Source organism: Chiroxiphia lanceolata, chromosome 2, assembly GCF_009829145.1.
Source record: "Chiroxiphia lanceolata isolate bChiLan1 chromosome 2, bChiLan1.pri, whole genome shotgun sequence".
NCBI lineage: Eukaryota > Metazoa > Chordata > Aves > Passeriformes > Pipridae > Chiroxiphia > Chiroxiphia lanceolata.
In genome coordinates, this window is record NC_045638.1 from 15,530,411 (window position 1) to 15,551,918 (window position 21,508).

Below are 21,508 nucleotides of genomic sequence, written 5' to 3' on the forward strand. Positions count from 1 at the left end.
GTTGTTTCTTAGTGCTTTTCATTCCCAGCAAAATATGACTCATTTAAAAACACATATATGTTAATTTGTTCTGAGGTGTTTTCTGAAGGAAAACTGGAATACTGAATGAAGGAGTAGTTGTCAGAACCTCCATATATTTCACCATTGTTCCCATTGCCATATACTCATTTTCTTTCTGAGGTCTTGCCAATACACCGAGGAAATGGAGGCTGGTGGCAGAAGAGCCTTAAGGTGAGAGCTTCCAAATCATGGCATCCAGGGTGCTAGTGACAGTATACAGGCCAGTTTACAGCCCCAGCCTCTACCCTCAGGCAAAGAAAATAAGGAAAAGAAAACTTGGGAGCTGTGTCCGGTAGACACTGTTCTGTGTAGTGTGCAAGAGCTGTTCTGTAAGAGTATCCGTGACATAAATGCTGAATTTCTTTTCAAGCTACATGCACACACTGCTGCTTAGAAAGAGGCCAGGCCTGGAGCTGCTCTTAGTTTTTTAGTGAAATTCTGGGGAGAAATTTTAAAATATATTTTGTTTAAATCATCACTTCAGTCAAAATTGAAAATGAGAGGATGTACTTTTATTATGAAGTATATTAATACTTTCCACGGTGACAGTTCATCTCATTTGTATTGACTCTTGAATCATTCATGTTATTTGTTCCCTCAATTATTTACTAGATTGGAGGAAGCAAGATAAATGAGTTTTCACGAAGAAAAAGATTGCATATTCACATTTATATTTGCTTTCAAATGTAATTTTATAAATTTGGCTGAATATCTGGAGCTGAGGGGTTAAATCGCTTTTTTTGCTTTTGGTGATACAGCCTCTTCATACCAGTACCGTACTGGTGTTTGCTGCTGTGATTCAAAACTCTGCAATGAGCCTTATTTTTAATTAGTCAGTGGTCTTGAAACTGCGGTGGAGGATCACTACTGACTCACACAGGTCTTTGGTAGACCTTTTCTCCTGTAAAGCACTTGAGAATCAAGCTGTCAGTAGTAGGAAGAAGAGTTGAGTGTTGATCCTTGAGTGGCTTTTTTATAAATGGTTGAATGGATTATTTTTTTTAGTTTACTTGTATAGTAAAGTGATGTGATAACCCAAATTGTAAACACAGAGAAGAATCAGACACTGCTACTGTCCTTCTGCAGATTAGTTTTATGTAGCTATTAGTAAGTTTCTAATACATAAATAAATAATACCTGCGTGGTAATTGGGCATCACAGTAGCTCTCTGATTAGGTTCAGCACTTTCCATGCTGTTGCCCTGGGAAATGACACCCAAAGCTTGTCTTGGGCCCCAGCAAAGGCCCTGAGCAGACCTGTCTCCCCAGTGAGTGAATTTCAAAACAGAATTGCATCAGTGAGGGTTGGATCTGGATGCCCAGGCTGCATTTTCATCTAGTGATGAAGGGCTAAAAAGGAGGGAATCATCCTCTCTTGTAATTGTACAAATGGTACAGTTCTGTGGAGAAAGCCACAGAAATAGCAGACTGCTGCTCTGGCTGCCAGGGTGGGGATCTTCCCAGGTCAGAGAAGCCTGGGGTCCCAGGACACCTCTGGGCTTCAGTGCTGCACAGCAGCCTGAAAACCCTAGAAGGAGATATCCTTCCCATAAAGGTTTAAAATGTAAATAGATCTGTATTCAAGAGCTGAAGACTAGTTACTCTGTGAGGTTTGTATCTTGTTTGCTCTAAGCTTGGTCTGTATCCTGCATATCCTTACTCCTGTAAGCAGCACAAATGAATCAGCAGGAATAGGCTGCTCCTCCTCCTGCTTTAGTGACCTGTGGGATTTCTTCCTAACTCCTCCCCTCTCCCTTCCTATTCAAGAACAAGGTAGAAACTGTAAAAGTCTCTTAGTTTGCTTTCATTTCAGGGCAATGTTGTTCAAGCTGTTGGTTGCCTCCAAAAACAGTGTAGAGAGTGGTGGTTCACCTACACTGCCTCTGTGTATGTATGTGCACAAATATATCTAATTGGCAGTTACCTGACTTTTGGGAATGTTGGTTTTCAGTATCAGTATTAAACTCTGAAAAGTGTATTGCTGCTGGGCAAACTATGCTGAAATCTGGAAAATACAATGTATGTGAGGACTGAATGCAATTTTCTCTGGATTTTCTTCTTCATTGTAAGAAAAAGAGGTTTTAAATTCATTCAATCTGTCCAGAATACATACACTTAAAAATAGCAGAAAACTTAAAATATTCAGATGCATTTTTGTTATTGCTGTTAGTGGCAATAATACCAGTCCAGAACACAGTGAGGCACAAAGTTCATCTCTTCCCCAGTTTTTTAGCCCATCATTTATCTTATCTCTATGATCTCCTACAGCTGAAGAGTAGGTGATGCTGTTCACTGTCAGCCAATTTTAACGTGTCTGTTGAAGCAATGTGTGAAGTGTAAAATCCCTTAAAACTGCACTAAGAGGATGTTTAAGCTTTTAAAATAATTACATAAAGTATAAGAAAATGGTTTCCTGACCACTGGAATAATTTCAGATGCTTGTTTTCTTCCCAGTTGCCTTGTTTGTTCTCCAACTTGTGTAAGTTTTATAGCATTTCTAACAATTCAAGGCTGAGGTAGTAATGTCTTTAAACTAGCGGGTTTGATGATTATCAGAGGCCTGCAATTTTCAGGATCAAAATAAATGCTCTGGAAGGTAGTGTGTCATGTTCACTTGGGAGCTTTGCAAAAATAGATGTATATCCCTGCTGAAATCAAGCCTTAATGATTTCCAGAGAAAAAACAACTATGAGGCAGGAGAGATCCAATGAATAGAAGGAAAAAGTAAGCAATGTGCTGCTTGTTCTATGAAGTTCTTGCTCTAAGAAGAATAAGGTTTTAAAATAGTTACATAAATAGCTCAAACCAGCAGCTTTGCATTATCACTTAGATCTTTCTGTGCCTAAAAGGAATAAGTTGAAGTCAATTGCAATTGTAGGTGATTGACATGGTACAGGAATGGACCCAAGAACCTAAAATTGTGTAACTGGAGAAAAAAATTAATGGGTGTGAGAGATGTTCAGAATTGGGGAAATTGCTCTGTCAGTATATCCTCCTTTTTTTTTCTAGAAATAACAGCCTCTCTTACCAAATTCAGTATGTGAGCAGCACAGTAGGCAGGATCAGGACAATATCCGTAACACTATATTAACATGCTCACACATCCCTTTTCAGAGTAACTTCTCTCTTTTAAAATACATAGAGCAGCATTGTCTGAAATATTATTAGCACCTTAAATATGCAGAGCTGTGGGGGTTTATAGCAATAATTCTGTGTAGTTGCTCCTAATTTTCCTGGTGGGAGGTCTCAGTCTGAGAACAGTTTTCACTCAGTCCTTTTGTTTTTTCTTAAACCTCTCATTAGTTCAGGTACACAAATGCAAGATAATACAGATTCTGGTGGTTGCCTGCTGGAGTGGGCTTGTTCTCTCAGGGTCTGGACACAGACTGTCCACACCACTCAAGGCAGAGGAACAGGAACTCCGAGGAGTCTTATGGAGACTGAATATGTGCAGTAGTGTGTTGGGGACAGCAGTGAAGCCCTGCTGGCACTGGCAAGGAATATAATCCTGGTCAGACATGGCCAAAACTTCCCCAGCTGAAAACTGGGTCAGAAATTCTTCCCTTTTGGCAAGTAACGTTTGTATCTCTAACGTACATTTTTACAAGGTTAATTTGTGCTGATGGTCTTCAGCCAGTGTTAGTTTTCAGGGCAGAAAGTGTCCTGTAGAAAATGAAACTGCTGGTGGATTTAGCAAATAAATGAGCTGAGGAATGGGTGAAGGTCACAGTCACTGAAGAATGCTAAGTTACTTTGCATGTATTTACTACCACATACTTACTACTAAAGTCCCTGATGCAAATCAGTATCAGTCATGCCCACAATGTCTCAAGCTGGACATTTTGAAATTTTATCTCTCCTCAGACTTCTCATCCTGCTGTTTCACTGTGATTTCTCCTGCTGTCATCTTTCCAAGAACTGGCTCTTGCACAGGCAAAAAACTGCAGCCTTTTTGTGCCCCTGCCTTCCTCCTCAAATTCATCTGGTGTAGCCCCTTGGGTGATAAGCTCAAAGCCTTTGCTTTTAAAATCCTGTTACTGTATTTATGCCACACATTGGTGTTAATTCATTCACTGAGATTGTTTTCACTGGTATTTTGCCAAAATCCTACCAAGTTTACCCGGGCTGTATGCCTCCCAGCAATGGCACATTTTCACATGTTACAGGAAAGCCACGATAACCTTATAAATAAAACATTCGGGCATCCTTACGTCATGAGAACCCAGGCCTGCTAGAGGCTCTCTTTGAAGAGGAAGTTGGTGATACTATCAGAGCCAAGTCATGCAGTCAGTCATCCTCTCACATTCCTCTGGGTTTTAATTAAACAATTACTTTTCAGCTTTCCTTAAGTTTCAAGGCTAAATAATGTAGGACTTATTTCCTCAGTTAAGGAGAGAGTCATTATCTGTTGCTTTGAGCCTAGACTGAAAAAATATCACAGTTCCCCAGAAAGCTGTTTAAGTTCTTAAAACTGAATTTGGGGTTTTTGCTTTATTCTGTAACAAATTCTTGCCTTCTCTGGATAAGGTATTACAGATTTGAAGTTACTTTGACAAGTGACCTCAGGAACTGACCTAAACACCAATATCTCATTTTCTGTAAAATAAGTGCTGATGCTCCTTTGCTGAGGACTTGGAGGTTTAGCTAATTTTGTTCCACTGAACAACAGAAATATTTTTTCATTATTATTATCATTAAAGAAGCAAATGAGTACTGTGCCTGCAAAGAATTAGGCAGCTTGTTCTCATTTCAAGACAGGAGACACACTTTGTGGTTTGGTGAAAGTAGTTTAATAAAAAAATGCCTGATTGCACCAAGGGATAGTGGTGGGTGAGGGGCAGAAGAAGAAAGCATAAAAGTGAAACTCCTCCAAAAGTTTCAAGTTTATGAAGCCATGCAAATCTTATCAGGAGGCATAACAAGACAGTGAAGTACAAAAGAGACATTTCCCTTTAGATATTATGAGAGGTTGGTTGGTAAAACCATGATTACCCTTGAACTGCAGTCCTCAATGGTGGATCATGCCCCTGAGAGTTTTGACTCCATCAGACCCTCTCTCACTACTCCAACACGCTGCTTCCCTTTTAGTGTCACCATCTCCAGCCTCTGTCTGCAGACAATAAAACAAATTGTGTATGATAACCAAGCTCACCCACTCTTTACAAAAAGCTTTTAATTTACTTTATCTGGTGCACCTCAGTGGAGAGCAGGTGCTGAGCGGCAGCTGCTGTGGTGGTCAACCCTGGCAGTGCAGGAAAGCCCAGGCAATGCTCCCCAGCACAGCTCGGGCTCCCTTGCTCTGCCTGCTGCTGTGCCTGACCTTGCCAGCAATCAAGGAAGTGTTTTATTTCCACTTTTTTTTTTTTTTTTAGATTAGCATAATACGGTTCAGCAAAGTTCAGTGCCAACAGTAACATTTTATGTGGAAAATGAAATGCCTCCTTGAAAGAACAGATCTGTCTGCTGTCGAGGGCTAGTTCCTGCCTGTGAATTTTAGGTGACTTCCATTCATCATTTCCAAGTATTTAGCATGCAAACCACAGCCATGCTCTTTCCAAAGGGAATGTTTACTAAATTAAACATTAAAGGAATAGGAAAGTGATTCTCTATTCTAATGACACTTAATTAGAAATAAAACATGGAAATAGATTAAAATAATCAGTCATAATAAGGAGTAATTGCCAAGTCTTGTGCAATAGAATAGCCTTCACAATTTGGAGATGGGGAATAATGATGCTGTGGAGCTACTAACAGGCACTGATTTGAATATTAATTTCACTTGTAAAGTGTGCTTAAGTTGTTGTTTTCTTAGACTACATGGTCCCAACCACTGAGATCCTTGTGTCCTTAATATCCATCAGGATAGTATCCATCCTGCTATCCATCAGAATAAATGTACGTTGGATCAAGACCATTGGAAGCAACTTCAAGTACAGAGGTCAATAATGAAATCTGATAATTCTTCATTTATGTAATGTAGAAGTTTATCCTATATACATAGAGGCTCGTTGTCTGTACTTCGTGCTTTGGACCAGTTTTTGCTTCAAGTTTCAGGGCAGCAGTAGCCCCCCCATGTGCAGAGATCAGGCAAACCACTACTCCAGCTGAAGTAGGTAATAAAACCAAACTTTTTTTACTGTTAGTTTGACTTTCTGAATCTTGAGAATGAAAGTGTGGCTGCCTATACAGTGATTATCCCATGTATTGTGAGAGCTCTGCCAAACTGGTACTGCACATTATGTGGCTGAGCCTCCCAGGCTGGACCAAGTTTCTTTGGGAAAGTGCAGATTAACAGCATCTGTCTGCTTCAGTCTCACTGTCTCTATCTAAAGCTCACTGAGCCCAGTTCTCATCCCAAGTGTCTAATAACAAAAATGCCAACATAGCAAAGTGGAAGCAAGTGTTGTTTAGTGCAGCTTGACAATGTATGTCTATGCCCTACAGTTCAGTAAGTCTTTTGCAGTCCCTTTTAATTGGAAAAACAGTACAACTAAATTTAAAAATACTTCTATATGTTTTTCCTAAGAGAATTTCAAAGTGTTTTGGTGAATGCAGGAAATTATTTTATACAGACACTGTGTGGGGTTCCTTGTGTTTGAGCTAGTCCACAAAGAACCGAGCAGGATCCTGCAGACAAAGACAGCAACCAGACTGATGGCTGTGATGAGGGATCCCTTAGTCCCACCTACAGCAACAGGGCCAGGGTTGAGAAGATAGAGAACTGAAGATAATGCTCTGCTAAAAGATCAGTACTATAAAAGGAGAGAGGAAGATGTCAGCAGCTAAAAGTCCAAAGGATAGCCAAAATCAGCAGTCCACACTGGTACTGGGAATGTAAGGAAACTGAGACCATCCCTTTGAAGAGGACTAATTATGATGCCAAGAGTAAGCAGCCCTTCCTCTCCACTTTTATCCAATGAATATAACTTCACCCTATTAGGCCATGGTTTGATGACAGAGTAAATGTAGCACTATGACTCTGAGCTGGATCAAAAATGTCAAGGCTGTGTAAAACAGAGTGCTCACTCTGCCTCTTTTTTGGGCTTAAATTAATTTGTTTACAAAAAAAATGTTGACAGGCTAACTTTACACCAGATCAGATATCGCCTGCCTAGGCCCTGTAATGATACCATATCAGGTATCACCCATCTTCCTGCAGCTACTGTAAAAATGCAAAACCATCATCAGTTCTGTGCTTGGGCTAAACCAAAAGTGTGTGCCTGCATCTGAGCTGAATCAAATTTATATTAATGAGCTGAGTTGACAGTGCACCAAAGAGTATTGACGATCCCTGACCAACAGCCTTGGATGCCAGTGTAATCTAGATAGCATCAGTTTGCGTGACCTTTAATCTAATTCTGGGTGTTTTTCTGCCATAAAAAGATACTCTGTTTCGAAAGGACTTCAGTTTGTGTCAGTGTGTGACCCTGCTGTTTACAGCTCTTGAAGGAAAAACTCACGCCAAACCTGTTGGGCCTGCTGGCTATCAGGACTGGCAATCGAGGGAATGAATCCCATCTCCTAGGGAAGGAGAGCGCTGCCATCCTGCAGTGCACGCTCTGACAGGAACTCCGGGAACTTGCTAAGAGCCTCGGTGAGCACCACCTACAGCTCACCACCTACACTCTCATGACCCTCACACCATGGGACAAGAGGGCCATGGTCACCTCACCTGGGATGGGTTCAGCTGTAGAGTTGAGCCCATCCAGCCTCGAGGAAGCTTTGGTCCAGCCTTTCCTGCCCGACCCACTACGGTACAGCCAAGACCAGCAAAAGGGCCAGGAGCATGGTGTGACCCCGGCAACCACCAGCACTTTCCGCCTGCCCTGCTCCAGCCACACCCGGCCCCATGCAGGAGCCAGCAGCCACTCCCTGGGCTAGAGGGGTGGTGGGAAGTGTCACAGAAATACAGAATATTCTGAATTGGAAGGGACCCACAAGGATCATCGAGTACAACCGTCAGCCCTGCACAGGACCATCCCCAAGAATCACATCATGTGCCTGAGAGCATTGTCCAAATTCTCATTGAACTCTGTCAGGCTTGGTGCTGTGACCGCTTCCCTGGGGAGCCTGTTCCAGTGCCCAACCACCCTCTGGGGGAAGAACCTTTTTCTGATATCCAACTCAGACCTCTCCTGACACAACTTCAGGTCATTCCCTCGGGTCCTGTCACTGGTCACCAGAGAAGAGATCAGTGCCTGACCCTCCTCTTCCCCTCACGAGGAAGTTGTAGACCATGATGAGGTTTCGTCCAGGCTGAATAAGACAAGTGATCTCAGCCGTTCCTCGAACGGTTTCCCCTCTAGACCCTTCACTATCTCTGTTGCCCTCCTCTGGCTGCTCTCTAATAGCTCAGTACTGCACACAATATTCAAGGTGAGGCCGCCCCAGTGCAGAGCAGAGCGGGTACAATCCCCTCCCTCGACCGGCAGGCGATGCTGTGCCCGATGCCCCCCAGGACACGGTTGGCCCTCGGTGTCACGGGAGGGCTCTGCTTACCACGGGGCATTCCAGCCGCGTGGCCGTTCGGAGCTCAATACGCCGGGAAGCAACAGGGCTCCCCGTCCTCTGCCGGGGCCGGGAACGTGGGGCCCCGCAACAGCCTCGAAGAGCAGCAGCAGACCCCGGCTCGGGGGGTCCCGGGGGGCGGCCCCGGCCCGCGAGGGGCGGTCAGGGGGCGGTGCCGGAGCCGCCGCCGCTCGGCCCCGCCCGCCCCGCCCCTTCCGGGCCGCCCGCCCCCCGCCCGCCCTTTCTCTCCGCCGCGCCCGTGCGGAGGAGCCGCGGCCGCGCGGCTGCCGGGATCCGCCCCGCTGCTCGCCAGGCACCTGCTCGGGGCGGAGCGGCGGCGGCCGGAGCAGCGGCGGGAGCGGCCCCGCAGGCGGTGAGTGCGGGACCGGCCCCGCGGCCGCAGTGGGCCCTGGTGTGAGGCCCGGACAGGGGGGCGGGGGCCGGTGCCGCGGTCAGGGTGAGCCGGGGCCGGGGCGGCCGCGGGCATTGTCCCTGTCAGCGCCGCCTGCGCCGCACCGGCCCGGGCCTGGCCTCGGCCCCAGTCCCGGCCGCGGCAGGCAGGGGGAGCGGGCGGGCCGAGCCGCCCTGGGGGCTCCGCCGGGCCGGGGTACGCGGGGCTCCTTCGCCCCCGCCGCGCCCACCGAGGGCCCGTTCCGGGGAGGCGGCGGGGGGAAGTCCCCCCCGGGAGGAGCTGCCTGTTGGGAGCGTTGCTGCGGGGCTGGAGGTCGGCGGGGGTTGTGCTGCTCCCATCTTGGGTCTACCGGGCAGCGGCACCCGGACCGCGCCTCCCTGTGCACGGACCCGTGTGTTCGTGGTGCGGTGCCTTCAGCGAGATTTGGGAGGGCAGGAACAAAGCGCAGGGCAGGGCAGGGGTGACAAGTCGCCGCGGGTCTGTCGGCCGTGCCCCCGTGTCGTGACTGTTCCAGAACAGCCGTGTGGTGTGAACCCTCAGGGCCGGCAGCACCGCAGAGCGGAGGTCGCTGCTCACTGTTCTGTAAGGACACCTCAGAGGTGAGCAAGGCATAAATACCGGCAGTCCCTGTTCCCAGTAATTTATATGTTGTCACACGCGGATTTATGCCAGTTAAAGTCATTGTAAAGACTTTACACAGTACGGGTTTCGTATAGCAGTTACATCTCAATTTCAGCACAGCTTTGGTTTAGCTTAATATATTTTCAGGACTGAGTCAGCTCAAAGCAAGATGACTTGGTGCTGATTTGTCCAAATCAGTGGGTTTTTTATGCTTCTTTGATTGGTTTAGTTCATTATGCACAGTTATTCATACAGCTCTGGGGTGCAGTAGTGTCTCATGAGGAATCAGTGATAGCAGTCTACTCACTTGGCTCAACTCCATCCAGGACAGCAATACCTAATTTTTACTGCCATTCTTAAATGCCTCAAGTCACTTATAAATATAGTTTAGGTTCCTGAGTTACAAGGGTTTAAAACAAAGGCTGCTCAAATTGCTGGGAGATTTTAATTAGCTGCTTACCTTGCGTGTTTGTGGGCCTCAAGGAAAAGTGAATGTTTCATGAAAGTCTTGCTGGGTGTGGATGGCTGGAGGAAGAGTATGGAAGGGAATGCCAGGAAGGGAGGGGAAGAAATATGCAAAAGGCACGGAAGGATCTCTGCTGATGGATGTTATGTTGTGGCAGCCTGACACGGGGCTGGGCAGAGAGGTGCAGAGAACACAGGTGACTAAGTCTTTCCCCTTATTTTCATATTTATACTCTGAAAGATTTATCAGAAGCTATGAGGATTTTTCCCTTTTCATTTTTTTCCTACTACTGGTGTTGATGAGGTGAACTGAATTAATTAACTTCCTCTAGAGGCACACCCTGTTATCCTGATAAACAGCTGTCAGTCTTGAGTGTCCATGCACTCCTCCACATCTGCCTTCAGCAAAATAACTGGTATTTCTGCCACTGCTTTTGTAAGAGTGATCAAACCAACTCTCCATCCGCCTGCGCTGGGATGAGATGGGCTTGATTTCGGTGCAGTCTTGGCTTGTGGGTGTTCACAAGGAGGTGACAGAGGCTGGGTTGGTGTTGCAGCAAGCTGATGAGCGATGTGGTTGCACAGAGTTAGGTTTGCTTTTCCTCTCAGGTGGTAGCAGACGCTCGCTGTCTGCAGGGAAGGGAGGAAACATGTTGGGAGTCTTCCAGCAAGGGTGCATTTCTCTGATGTGACTGGAGAAGGCAGCCTGGGCTTCCCAGCCTCCTGATAATGTTGCTGTGTGGCATCTCTGATTCTGAATAAATAAAGGTCTTATTTTAGTTTCCCGGTGGTTTTTTGACCTAAGGTGAAAAAGCAAAGGTTTTCATCGTGGTTTGTATGTGTTGGAGAGCTTTTGGTAGGCAGGAAGTTGTGGTGATTTGTCTCTGGGACTATGACATGCTTCTGGTGTCCCCTTAGAAAGGGGTAGGCAGAAGTGACTGGGGATGGTGCTGTGACATTTGACACTGTAGTGGACAGATGTTAAAGGCCCCTAATTCAACATGTTATAGAAATGACTCAATAATATATGTATGGGTTGTGCTTTCTTTGTATAAAAAAAAGAAGTTTATTTGAGTGTAATACCTCACTTATTATGTGACACAGATTTATCCTGCTTAGTCCTTCCAAGTTGGCATTGTAATCTGTTTTTCTGCAAAGGTGAGGCATCACTTGCTAACTAGTGTCATTAAATGGGTTGCTTTTAAATGAGAACACGCTGAGAAGTTACATGTTCAGTAGACTTAGTTATTTTTATACTTTTGCTCAAATATGCAGGCACGTGGGAATACTTTCTATGTATTCCAAGGAGTAATTTAAAATTTGTTTAGTGGTCCATTAGGAAATTCTGTATGCTTCAGCTAAGCCTGTACTTTCTGTCGTAGGTCTTCATCCTACTGTCAATGTAAGGGAGTACAATAATTTTTATATCTCTTATCCATTTTGTGTAGCAAGCAAAAGAGAGTGATTCCCACATGCTGCCCCTGCATGGCACAGTTACCTTGCTAATGTGAGGCCTGGTTGTCTGTTAACAATCCTTGGCATTGGGATACAAGCTGTATAAAGCCTGCCTTCCCCGGCTTGTGCCAAAGAAAAATGACAAAGCTGAGAAAGAGTGGTGTGGTTTTGGCAGGTTGGAGGGATGCTTCTGGTGCTGGGGAGGCCAAGTGTCTCCGCAGACAAACTGGAGCATTGGAGCTCGCTGCACTCCTTGGGTTGTGACACATTGGGCAGTAGTGTGGACTCATGGTGCTGCCTCCTGCCATGGTTGCACACCATTCCCAGCTGCTCTGCCACAGCTGCCTGGGGAGGTACTGTGGGCCAGGTCTGGAAATTTGATAAATATGACATGGCACTGAAAAGGAAAAATGAAAGTGGTTTTAAAAAAAAAAAAAAAAAAAAAAAGATCATCTCCTTGGTAGTGTTGGTGGTGAGGGTTTAGGCTGTGAGACAGCAGTGGCCTGGGGGTGGTGCTACCAGACCTGCTACAAAATATTGTGGAGATTCAAAACATAACCTTGGAGATGTGGAAGGTGCTCTGAGAGTGATAAAAGTCCAGGAGGAGGGATCTGTAATCAAAAAGAGCAGTTGTCGAATATAGGAGAGCTACGAGAAAACTGAGGATGGAAATTTGGATCTCAGTCACTTGCATTGATCTTTTACTTGCTGTGTTGTCTAAAAGAGGGAATGGTTTTGAAATCCCTCAGCTGAATTTCATTTGCCTCAGCTGAGTGTGTGTCCTTGACTTAAACAACTGTTCTAGCTCATAGTTTTCAAACCTTTCAAACATATGTCCTTCCCTCAGGTGATGTGCCTTGAGATGGGAGTCACCTCCATGTGCTGGCAGAGCTGTAACTGGGCTCCAGGCACCTCTCTGGTGCTGGTGCAGCGATGCTGGAGCATGGGCCAGGCTTGTGCTGCACAGTTGGTGACATCCTTTCTCCAGCCCCTGGAGGGTTGGGGTTGGTGGATGCAGGTGCCATTTGGGAGCTGTGGTTTTGAGGATCAAAGGTGTTTAGTGGAAAGCTCACGGAGAAATGGGTCTATGCATGGCCTAGCACAGCACTGGAAACCTCTGCCTGTGGTGATGGTACTGAAGCCAGTCTGAGAAGCCTTGACTTTTAAAAAGTCCTGTTGCAGGTTGAGAAACATTGAGGCTGGTAGGTTGGGAGGTATTTCTCTGGTTTTGCACTCTTTCCTGGGCATTTGCTATTGGAGATTATAAGGTTTGCCTGGAAGCTGAATAGGCAAGAACATGCCAGGCTTGTGTTCTGCTTGGACAGTGTCTGGGGTGGGCACTGCTGGGACAGCCTTTGCATCAGGTATTACAACCTACCTACCTGAGAAGTTGCCAGTTCTACGGTTTTCACTTAATGGCAGTGTAAATGGCTTTCTGAATTGCAGACTTTAAGGTATTTCCTGCCTTTTTTTTTTTTAATGTCTGGATTGCAGCTCGGGTTTTGACTGTATTTCTGTCAAAGACTTGGTTGTCCTGATGTTGAGTATCAATTCCTGGTTTTTCTTTCTTGACAGACACTGCAGCAATACAGACTTTGGCGTGTCCCTTGCAGCTTCCGATTGATCCCTGCCTAGAAGACAGTCAATGGAAAGCTTGGAGCTGCTCCTTATCTATTTGGGCAAAGTGAGAGAATAGTGAGGTGGGTAGTTTTTGCAGCAAGAGTCAGTGTCTGTCTTCCTGTCAGCTGTGGGACCCAGCTTATGAGACGCTTGCTTATCCCTCTCCTCTAAAGGGTTTGCGAGTCAGTGGCAATGGTGGCCGGGCAATCCCTCACAGAGGGGTAAGGAATGACACCTCCCTTCACTGGAGGTGAAATGGCATTGAACAGCAGCTCCCTGGTGATGAGCACTGCTGGTATTGTTCTGCCCTCTGTGTCCCCTAAATAGAGTTTCTTCCATGATCTGTTGTAGATAATAAAAGGCATCAAAAAGGCATGTAAAGCAGTCTGTACATTTATAAGTTTTTACAGGAGAGTTAACTGCTTCTACTGTATCTGTGGTGTATCTGCAGGGGTTTAGCTCTTTGGGGCTTGCTGATGTGGGGCTCTTTGCATTAAGAAGAGCTCCAGTTCCCCTCTGTTCAGCTAGATAACTGCAGTCATTTAGTCACTTGTGATTTCTTGTGTTTCTGCTGGAGAATGTCAAGGAGGTTGAAGATTGTTCTTTCAGGAGAGCACCTTGGTAAAAATTTATAGCCTTTCTGAAAGAACATGTGTTCAAGTTGGCACATTTCATACAGTTGGTTTTGAGTTCCTTGTCTCAAGATACTCCTTTCAGGTTTGTAGTAGATATATACTACAAGAATTTTGTGCTTGTCAAAGCACTGATCTCTCAAGGGTGGAATCAAAGAGAGCTGGCAGCAGGCTTGAGGCCATTTTTCCTGAGAGGGAAGTTGTCTGATATCAATTCCAAAAGTCAAGGGAAAGAAACTAAAAGGTGGGATTTCCATTAATATTTAAAAACTGTCTAAGCACAGTTACTGATAACTCCTCCAATAAGTCACTTATTGTTGTAACACAGCAAACACAAGCAGCACTATGAACTTAATAATGCTTTTTAGTTAAAAAAATAGTTCTTCATGTTTTCATAGTGACAGCATCTCACAAAGCACAGCAGAAGCTCTTGAAGAAATTCAGAGCCCAGAGCAGCCAGGTCCTAGCATCTCTGCTCCAACATGACCTGGCTTTTCAGAAGCAGCTGGATGCTGACTCAGAAACTGTAGGACCTTCACTTAATTCAAGTAATTCTGCTATAGGCAGGCTTGCTACCCAATACTGTCCTCCAAAAAGCTTGCTTTTGGTATGGAACCATATTGCTGGTCTAGTTGAGGTGATTTAAACCTGGATTTAGCAATGAGTGTACAAATTCTGTATAGATTGTGATTCTGGTGTTACATGGGGAGTCTTGGTTGAGGTCGAGTGTCTGCTGCCTTTGTATGGTGTGTTTCTCTGTGAGGAAATCATACTGTGTGGGTCATTTTTGAGGAGGTGCATTGAAACAAATGAACACTTCTTTCCATTAAACAAAAGGAGTGTCTTCATTGGAAATTACAGCAGTCCTCCTTATCCTAAGGCAAGATCTAGGACATGCTGTCACAGTACTTCTCACACTTTTAGGTACAATTGTTTAGCCAGTCTCGAAAGAATAAGGAATTGCTTGTTATGTATGTTCAGTTTCTACCTGGATCAGTCTGGCAGATCAGGTTCTGTACCAATGGTTGGGTGGGGTTTAATGGTGCTTTTGTCTTTTCATTCACTTGGAAATGAAGAATAAAGTTCAGAACTGAAGGGAAGATATAAAGAAATAATATGATCAACACATAAAACACTGTCACCTTTTAAAAGTTTACCAGAAGAGAGGGTAGTAGTGAATCTTTGAAGCTTGCAGGACACACCATGTTTTGAAATGTGTTAACCAGGGAGTGTGGTTTTTGGTTTCTGAAATACTATTCTGTTTTGTAAGGTGTGTTTTTATGGGTGAAAAACAGGCAAGCATTTTTGTCACAGTATTACTTTTCTTTGAAAAATAATATTTAATGAATACTGGCATTGGAGCACCATATTTAACTTTGGCCAGCATGATGTTCAAGTAGGTAAAGGGCCTGAAGTTAATTCATGCTATGTGGTCCTCAGATATATGCCTTTAGGATCTATGAGGCAGGGATAACTTCATAAATCAAAGTTCAGGGAACAAGTATTTTGTCCAGGGAACAAATACTGTATTTTGTCCTTGGGGTACTTTGGGACTGGATTTTTTTTTTTGCTTCACTGTCCCTTGCAATACTTACAACTTTGTGCTTTACCACATGGAATGATTCATTGTGGAGCAAATACCCTCATGGTGCACAGGAGAGTTTTGAGATTTTTAAAAAATAAATTCCAGAGGTTTTTCTTCAGGACTGAGCTAATGCTGTGTCTTGCAAATAAAGGTCTGGTTAGCTTATTGTGCAACTTAGTGAGAACTTTCTAGAATCACTCTGAAATATGAGGTGACTTATCTAACATCGACCTGTGGGGTAGGCATCAGAAGTATGCTGTACATTCTTCTCTTGAGATACTATTTTTTCAGCCATGAGCTATTCATACTAAAAAAATCAAATATAGCAAGGAGTGATACTTTATTTGACGAGCTAGTGGGATGGGGTGGGCGGGATGTGTGAGGCACTGGGTCAGACATGGGTGTACAATACTTCAGGTAGGGCCTGAAAGCTTGCTTCTCCCCTTTCAATTTCAGTTTTTCAGGTAAAAGATTTAGTTAAAGAGATTATTTGAATGCTGGGAGTATCAAAAAGGCCATACTTGGCCAGCTCAGACTAGTTTTCTGTCTCCGTGAGTGTCTGAGCAAATAATTACAGCAAATACCAGAGCACTTAGAGAGTGACATTGACCTGGGCGTTTTCCTTCATTTTTCCAGTGATTGGTTGTTCATTAATTTTAGAGCTGTTGATGGACCTGCTTTTCTGTCTGTTTATATTTCTGCCCTTTACAGCATCTTTTGGCAATTAGAAGGCATGAGTATGTGGTCCAAATTCCAGTTTTTAACCAGTTAACCAATAATTTCACTCTGCTTTAATCCTTTGTATTTGCTCAGTAATGAATAATGATTTCATTTCTTTTCACCAGTCGCATTACTGGTGAGTTGGTATATACTTTCATCACTTGTTTTCCAAGGTCCTAATATCTTTTTGCAAAGAAGACCTAAAAGGGTAGATTACACTGATATTTTTCTCATTCTTCTGTAGCTATTATGAGAAGGGATGCCCAGAGCTACTTTCAGGAGTTAGGAGCAACACTTTGCATCCATAGTATATTTAAATGTGTGTCCAGGTAGTAGGTTATTAACAGGTGAAGTATATAAATGAAAAGTGACCTTTTGTATCTGGTTTTATTTGGATGAAATATGTGATGATCTAGCAGTTAAGATTTGATGGAGCACTTAAAGCTTACAAGAGGTCTGTAACCATGTAAAAATATTGGTGTATATTACAAATTTGAAATTCAATATATATGGAATTCAGAATATAACTTGATGCAAAAACATTTTTTTTCACAAACTTGATTTTTAAAGCTGTTTCTCCTCTATGGTCTACAGCATTCAACACATACTAACAACTGCAACAATTTTTCAGTTGCTGCAGCTTGCTTATGAGTTTATTAACATTTAAAAGTAGGATGAATAGACGGCAAGAAAAATGGAACAATGATAAAATATGTAAATCTTTATAAAGCAAATAAAATAAGCAATTAGGAAAAGAAAGCTACTTGTCTTAAAATGGGTATTAGAGGTTTACCTTTTAAGTAAAACATCCTAAAAATATGTCTCACCCGAACTTTGAAGCATCTAATACTATGCTTGTTAAAAACAACTGTTCCTGTTGCAGTTTGTAATCAGACTAGTAAATGATATCATTTTTACAGCTTCAAGAAACTCCTAAGCACGTGAGAGAAGATGACAAGATCTAGATCAAGATCACCACGATGGAAACCAAGGTAAATACCCATAACTTGTGTTCTGAAATGTAGGGCTCTATAAGGATTTGTAAATAGGACCTGAATATTACATGCTGAATTGCAATTTGTAAAGTATATTTTGTAAATTATGATTTATTTTCCAAGCTGAACACCCTCTGCAATTTTTTCCCAGCTCACCATTTTATTATGATGATTTTTTTTAAACTGGAGGTGTTAAGTTTTTACAGTCTGCCAAGAACCTTGTTCACCTTCCATATTTTGGGATTTAGAACTACGTTAAGCACAAAGTCGAAGCACCAAACTATTTAAGGTTATTTTTACTCAAGCACTACCTTGTGCATTTAAATGTCTGTAACTTGCTCTTGGTTTACAGGGAGGGACTGCTAAAAAAAATTATTAGTTTCTTTTTTTTTTTAAAAAAAACTTCTTGGTTCAAACACTTTGAGCTTTCTGAGGTTTGGGGGCTCAGCTGCAAACTGATCTTTAGCAGAGTCAAACATGCCTTGCAGCATAACACAAACTGGAAACATGGGAGTCAGTGCCCTTCTCCTTGGACATTAGCCTAGTAGCATGTGTTACTGATGTTGTCACCAGAATAACATCCAGCTTACTTCATGCTGTTAGTTACCTGCCTAATTTTTAAGGCTTGCAGTGCAAATTCAAGGTGCTAAAACTAGGAGGCTCGAATACAATTTAAGCTTTTGAGAGCTCAGAAGTCCTTTTCTACTGGTTTTAGGAACAGACCAAGTTGTGATGAACAAGACGAGGAGAGTTTGGATAACACAGAAGAATGTGTGGGCTTTTTAATTAGTTTCTTTCTTTTTAAAAAGAGAAACCCTATCCATGTCTGTACTAGATTGATAGTTGTGAATATGTCCTTTGAGTAAGAGCAGGGAGGAATGCCCCAGCTCTCATTAAAATGCAAGCCATAACCAGACCAACATGGGACGGCAGCCGCAGTACGGGTGCTATTGGAAGTCAGCCATTCTGTTTTTAGGAAGATCTGTGGTTCTGAATCTGAACTCATTTGTAGAAATGGAGCAAACAGTTCTGCCAAATTGTACATTTGCAATAGGTGTACAAAGGAAGTGACTTCCTTGATATTTTTTTTTCCTACTTGCATTTTTTGATGTTTTCATTAAAGAGTGTGTTGAGAGAGTGCAGTGAATACAGGCAGAACTGCTATGTCTGGGATTACTTTCTGTTTCTTGCTAATGGCTTGTGCTGCTTTTTCTTTATTTAAGCAGGTTTCGGCTAAAACCTAACAGGTTGCCCTTGTTTTTGTAAGTGTAGGTGAAAATGCAAAGCACAGTGATGCAATTGAATCTTTAATAGCAAAAGCTGCAGTAAGTGTGGAAGTGCATATGTATACATGTGTGAACATGTACATACAATTATTCAAAAAGACCTAAGCATTTTCTTCAAATTCAGTCTTTTCTGTAGGAAAAAGCCTACCTGTATGGCATTTTAAATAGAATATTTTATAATGTCTACAGTAAGCTTTGGGGGTTGTTTTGACATGCAAAGAAAACCTGAAAAGGCATTTTTCCTCTTCTTAAATTTCTTTATATGCTGTTTTTCCTTCTTTTTTCTCTTGGCTCTGAAAAAAAATAAGGAAATGCTTGAGAAGTGTGAAAATACATTTAACAGTTGTTTTCAATGTAGTGGAAACTTCATATATGTGAAATTATTTTAAGTTTTAAATTAAAAACTTTGAAGAGACAAAAATTATTGACTTACTTCTATTTTGAGTGGGTATTTTTCCTATGAAATCTTTCAACAGAGTAAAAGTAAGCTTGCTGCTTTAGCCAGGAAAATGTCACTTTGAATATCTTTGGTTTAATTTTTTTACAAGTTGATTAAAATTGTGTACTAAACTCTACTTCCTTAGGGAATAGATGTTCTCATTAAGAAGATGATTCAATTTTATGGACTACTGAAAGTGGATTTTATTTTTGCTCTAGGTCCTTATCTCCAGCATTTAGGAGTCCAGAGCATCATAGGCAAAGGCATGCTCATATTAATTATGACTGTGAATATAAAAGCTTTCGTAAGGACCCAAAGAAGCCTATGCCTTGGAGAACAGAAGATGAAAAATATGGACAAAGCAATTCCAGGTTTGCACCTCATGGAAATAACCACCAGAGAATATATGAACGTAGGTCACCTTCACCAAACCTGAAAAGAATTCCCATGGAAGATGCTTACAGTCATAAGCCCTACAGAACACATTCATCTGAAAGAACTGAAAGCAGTAGGAGATGCCAGTTACCACCAAAATACTCAGAAATACCTTATAAAGAGCACGATCGTCCATTTTACCAACACAAAATGGAGGACAGATATGTGTTTGATCACTACAAAGTCACTGGAAACGAAAAAGGAATGAAGCCTTTTCATAGACCATTAGGGTCTTCATGTAAACTTGAAAGAAAATGGCATGAAGATGACTTGAGGCACCAGAGGTTACATGAAGAGAAGTATGGTCAGTCACCCAGAAGAATTTCTGATGAATTCACGGCAAGGAGCTCTTTACAGAAGAGGTATAGGAATAAAATAATTAAACCCTGGGTATTGTGGTGTAAAGCCTCAAGTGAAAGTCTGTTTTCATTATAGTTGAAGATATCCACCTTGAAACACGTTGGCCACTTTGTAGTTTAATTATGGGCGACTGGTAGTAGTGAAGTATTTGTCTTTTAAGTAAATCGTATTGCTGGCTGTAGTATGAGAGGATATTATTTCCCTCTTAAGAGCCCCTGCACATCTGTACCTTGGCGTGAGGGATTTTGGGTTAACTTGCCACGCATTCTGCTGTCCAACATTCTGCACGTATAAGTTCTCGCTTTCTTCTCTAGTGCAAGTGTAAATTGCTTTATGTCAACACAGGTATCCTGAAGATCACGATTACAGAGAATATGGGCACACGTCTAAAAGGGCTAAGGAAATGGAGAGGTATGACTGTGGAGACGTAGCAAGAAATTCCAAGTGGAAGCAAGAACGTTCTTTTCCACCCTACCAAGAAAAGGAGGAGCAAAGATACCCGGGTGCCCAGTCCCACCGGTCGGCTGAAAGGGAGTACGTGGGGGGTTCTGTCCCAAAGATAGCCTATGAGTACAATCACAACCGGCGCAGGCATCCGGAGGGGGAAAAGCCTTTTCCAGGTGATAGAGCTCAGAAGTACGTGAAGCAGGAGGACCAGAAATACAGTTCTTCTAAGGGTGCCCGGAATAGCAAAGAGTCAGAGTGCTTTAGTGGTGGAAGAGCGAGGCGGACTGAAGAAGGACACGTCGAAGTACCTGTTAAATATAGCTCAAAGAAGGGCTGTGATGCTTGTGTTAACTCTTCCAAAACGGATGTTGAGCCGAGATCTTTTAAAAACAAACCGAATGAAAGAGTAAGGAAGGACGGGGAATTGAGGAAAAATGTAGATTCCTCCAATAGCCAGTGTGATTCGAGTCATACTGTTTCAGATGTGAAAGTGTCAGATGTCAACTGTATGAGGGAACATCTCACAATCAAAGTGGATCTGAAGAAAACGGTGACCAAGTACAGGTATTGGTTTCCCCTCACCTCTTCTTTCTTCTGCTCTGTTTATGGTTTATGGGTGTTGGAGGAAAGCATGGTTTCTTTAGGAGGTAACAGGACAAAGTATGATTGTACTTTTTTTAGTTTTATTTCTTTTAAAATGGTAACTTGCTCAGACTGAAAAGTTACCTATTAAACCTCTATTAAAGACAAATAAAACCGACCAACAAACAAAAACCAAACAAGAAAAATTCTCTACTTCATTTCATGGAGATGTAGGAAGTGGAAAGAGCAGATATGCCTGATACAAACCTGTATCAGGTAACCAACCAACAAGTTGGCTATGATCAGTAAATATGCTACTTTTATTTAAAAACAAAACCCCAAACAAAATGCCAAAAGCAGAAAAGCCTAGTTCTATGTTTTGTTCTGAAATATGATGGCATTTTTTTGACTGACTGAAAAGTTTTTCTGAAAGTCAGATAATCTTTAAATTGCATAAATCTCAAGCACATATTCAGATGTTCAAGATCTCAAGGTCAGTAAAGCTGTCAAAAATTAAAGATCCCTGAGTTGTCACTTATTTTTCTGAAAAAGTGGCAACCTGTTGAGGCATCAGAACTGAAAAGCAGTAGAGTCTGCTTCTGTCTATCTTCCGTGTAATACTTGTGGTTGCATTTAGCATTCCCCACGCTAGCTGAAATGGAAAAAAAAGGAGTAATACTATGAGACTTTAGGTGATGAATATGTGGTAGAGAGTAAGCAGCTTGGTTTTGTTAGATTTTTTTGCAGGTTTTTTCTGGTTTGTTGCCTTGCTATTGCAGGCCAGAATGTCTTATATTGATAATAATTGCTTTTGGAAGAAATTACCTTCCTTTCCAAAATGATCAGCCTTCATTTTAAAAGTATTCTGCCTCTTGTCCCAAATAAAA

At 42.7% G+C, this 21,508-nt stretch overlaps 1 protein-coding gene across 5 annotated transcripts in view; it reads left to right on the plus strand.

Annotated features, from left to right (window-relative positions):
- The first annotated feature begins 8,406 nt into the window (after positions 1 to 8,406).
- BCLAF3 (BCLAF1 and THRAP3 family member 3) overlaps positions 8,407 to 21,508 on the plus strand; it is a 32,787-nt gene continuing 19,685 nt past the window's right edge. For 3 of the 5 annotated variants that reach the window (XM_032681143.1, XM_032681144.1, XM_032681140.1), the window contains exons 1-5: positions 8,839 to 8,940; positions 13,096 to 13,220; positions 16,998 to 17,069; positions 19,016 to 19,594; positions 19,938 to 20,603. In XM_032681143.1, the coding sequence (XP_032537034.1) occupies positions 17,029 to 17,069; positions 19,016 to 19,594; positions 19,938 to 20,603 (1,286 nt within the window). In that variant the 5' untranslated portion in view covers positions 8,839 to 8,940; positions 13,096 to 13,220; positions 16,998 to 17,028. Of the gene's footprint in view, positions 8,436 to 8,838; positions 8,941 to 9,283; positions 9,579 to 13,095; positions 13,221 to 16,997; positions 17,070 to 19,015; positions 19,595 to 19,937; positions 20,604 to 21,508 lie in introns of those variants that run through there. The other 2 variants (XM_032681142.1, XM_032681141.1) reach the window with 2 other exon arrangements.